General features: G+C 37.5%; 1 protein-coding gene across 1 annotated transcript; it reads right to left on the bottom strand.

Moving 5' to 3' along the window:
* Positions 1–501: 501 nt before the first annotated feature.
* On the bottom strand, positions 502–1,562 carry LOC103522571. The gene is made up of 2 exons (XM_008487671.2): positions 1,276–1,562; positions 502–715 (listed from the first exon to the last, which is right to left on the bottom strand). The coding sequence occupies exons 1-2, from the start codon at positions 1,530–1,532 to the stop codon at positions 502–504; spliced, it is 471 nt and encodes a 156-aa protein (XP_008485893.1). The 5' UTR covers positions 1,533–1,562.
* Positions 1,563–2,421: the final 859 nt, after the last annotated feature.

The following is a 2,421-nucleotide window of genomic DNA, read 5'->3' as shown; positions in this document are numbered from 1 at the left end:
TGGCGATTTTGTTCGCGGATTTTGCGATTCTGTTCGCGGATTTGGCAATTATGTTCGCGGATTCGCGTCCCGAATCGATATTTTGGATATTTGGCAAGTCTAGCTATAACTCGCGATTGCCTGGTCCGATTTTGATGAACTTTGAAATTTTGAGTTCCTTGAATCAAGACACGTCGATGCTTGAAATTTGGTGTCCCAGGTCCAATTTTGGTCTCAAACTTTTGAACATCGTAATAGATAAATTACCGCATTTATGACCCTTGTATACCCTTCTGTTCTATCTACAAAAATAATCCTAATTCTTGGTAAATCCAATGTTTTTTTTTTTAAGTTCAAAATCAAAGAGATTCTCTACCATCGCACATGTGACATGTTTGGCAACAATGTCTATTTTTTTGCTGTCACATTGATCTGGACACACTATAGGTTAACTTGTAGGTTTAAACTTGGAATTTACAATTTCTTCTAAAAACTAAAGTCAACAAGTAAACTTGTGTTTATTTAGACGTCTTTGCCCGCCACCAACTCACACTCAGACCATCTGTCACATGGTCTGAGCGTGACCTTACCTTTCTGTTCGTCACAGTCCCAGCAACTTATATCGGTTGTGATTGGCGATTCTTGTTTGGCATCCATAGGAGCAAGACCGGGCGCAATCTTTATATTAAATTCATAGTAGTTATAGTCATCCGTCGGCAATGGGGTATCCACCGCACTGATATTGATAGTTGTAGTGGTGGTAGTTAGAGGAACACGGGGCAAAATGGCACCCACCTCTAGTGCTTATGAGGCCCTAACTAAAAAAAAAAAAATAAATGTCATACAGATGTGTAATTTTGTAAAAAAAAATAAAGCATACTTTTAGCTACAAATTAGATCAGACAAGAACTATATATATAACTGGAAAAAACTAAAAATATTTTTATAAGGGTACCAAAAAAAGACCGTTTTGCCCCAAGGCTGGGGCTAAATGATCCTATACCATATACACGCAAAACACCTTGGGGCAGAATGGAACCTGGGGCATCATTCTCTCATTAGGGTACCATTCTGCCTCAGACGGTATAAAACCATTTTGCCCCAAAGCGTCAGGCATTGCATCAAGCAATCGTGAAATTGAAAAAACCTCCGTACTCTTCGAAAACAAAAGATAAAAGAATCAACCATAGATCAAAACAAAGATAAGACTTGCAGGAATAGTTCCTAGTCCATCCAAGAGAGCTCAGCACTTCCTAGCTACTAAAAAAGGCGGGTGATCGTTTTGCCCCGATGTACCTTTCTGCCCGGTATTCCCCTATAGTAGTGTTGGTATCTGTAGTGTTATCGTCATCCCTGGCAACACTTGTCAATATTTCTTCCTCTTTCCTCTGAGCATTTGGGTGTTCTGAGGATGTTTGTTTCCCCTGTCCCCTAGTTTGTGTAACGTGTGTAAGTGCTGAAATCGGCCCTGTGCTTGTAAAGTCCACTGCTATGGATGTTAACAGGAAGAACTGGAGAAGGCGTTTCAGGAAGCGGTTCATTCTGAGAGCCATGGTACTTGTTCTGGAAGAAGTGACGAAAACAACATTACTTCTTCAGAAGTCGCGTCAATGGAAAATTGCTACAAAAAGGAGCTTACTTTAATGCTTGTCACAAATATCGTTTCCCAATTTTGACACGCTGATAAATTTTATGACTGGATTTGAACTCGAACCACCAACCTCCAGATCCAAAGTCCAACGCGTTGACTAACGCACCCCAGAGGCACGGTTTTAAACAGTTCATCAATAAAATAATAAATGACTTTTTTTATGAGGTTAGACAGAGGGAACTGTCTTCAGAAGTCGCGTCAATGGAAAATTGCTACAAAAAGGAGCTTACTTTAATGCTTGTCACAAATATCGTTTCCCAATTTTGACACGCAGATAAATTTTATTACTGGATTTGAACTCGAACCACCAACCTCCAGATCAAAAGTCCAACGCGTTGACCAACGCACCCCAGAGGCACGGTTTTAAACAGTTCATCAATAAATAAATGACTTTTTTTTATGAGGTTAAATAATAATAATAATAATAATAATAATAATAATAATAATAATAATAATAATAATAATAATCATAATAATAATAATAATAACATAAAATGCCACTCTTCAAACCCTCACCACCTCGTCTCCTAAAGCTCCGAAAATCCCCTAATCCAGAGGTTCTCAACCGGTGGTACGCGGATACATTTTAGGTGGTACGCAGTCATATACATATTAATAATAACAATAAAAAATGTTGAATGGTGGGGTTTTAAGACTATATAATCAAAATAATTGATAAGAAACTAAAAAAAATCGTGATTTTTTTAAAAAAAAGGAGCTCATTAGGATCTGTTTAAAATTAAATGACTGTTCAATGTACTAATTTAAGATTGTTTTTAATGTACAATTTC

Source organism: Diaphorina citri, unplaced genomic scaffold (genome assembly GCF_000475195.1).
Source record: "Diaphorina citri unplaced genomic scaffold, Diaci psyllid genome assembly version 1.1 scaffold9338, whole genome shotgun sequence".
NCBI lineage: Eukaryota > Metazoa > Arthropoda > Insecta > Hemiptera > Psyllidae > Diaphorina > Diaphorina citri.
This window is presented reverse-complemented; position numbering and strand designations above follow the sequence as displayed.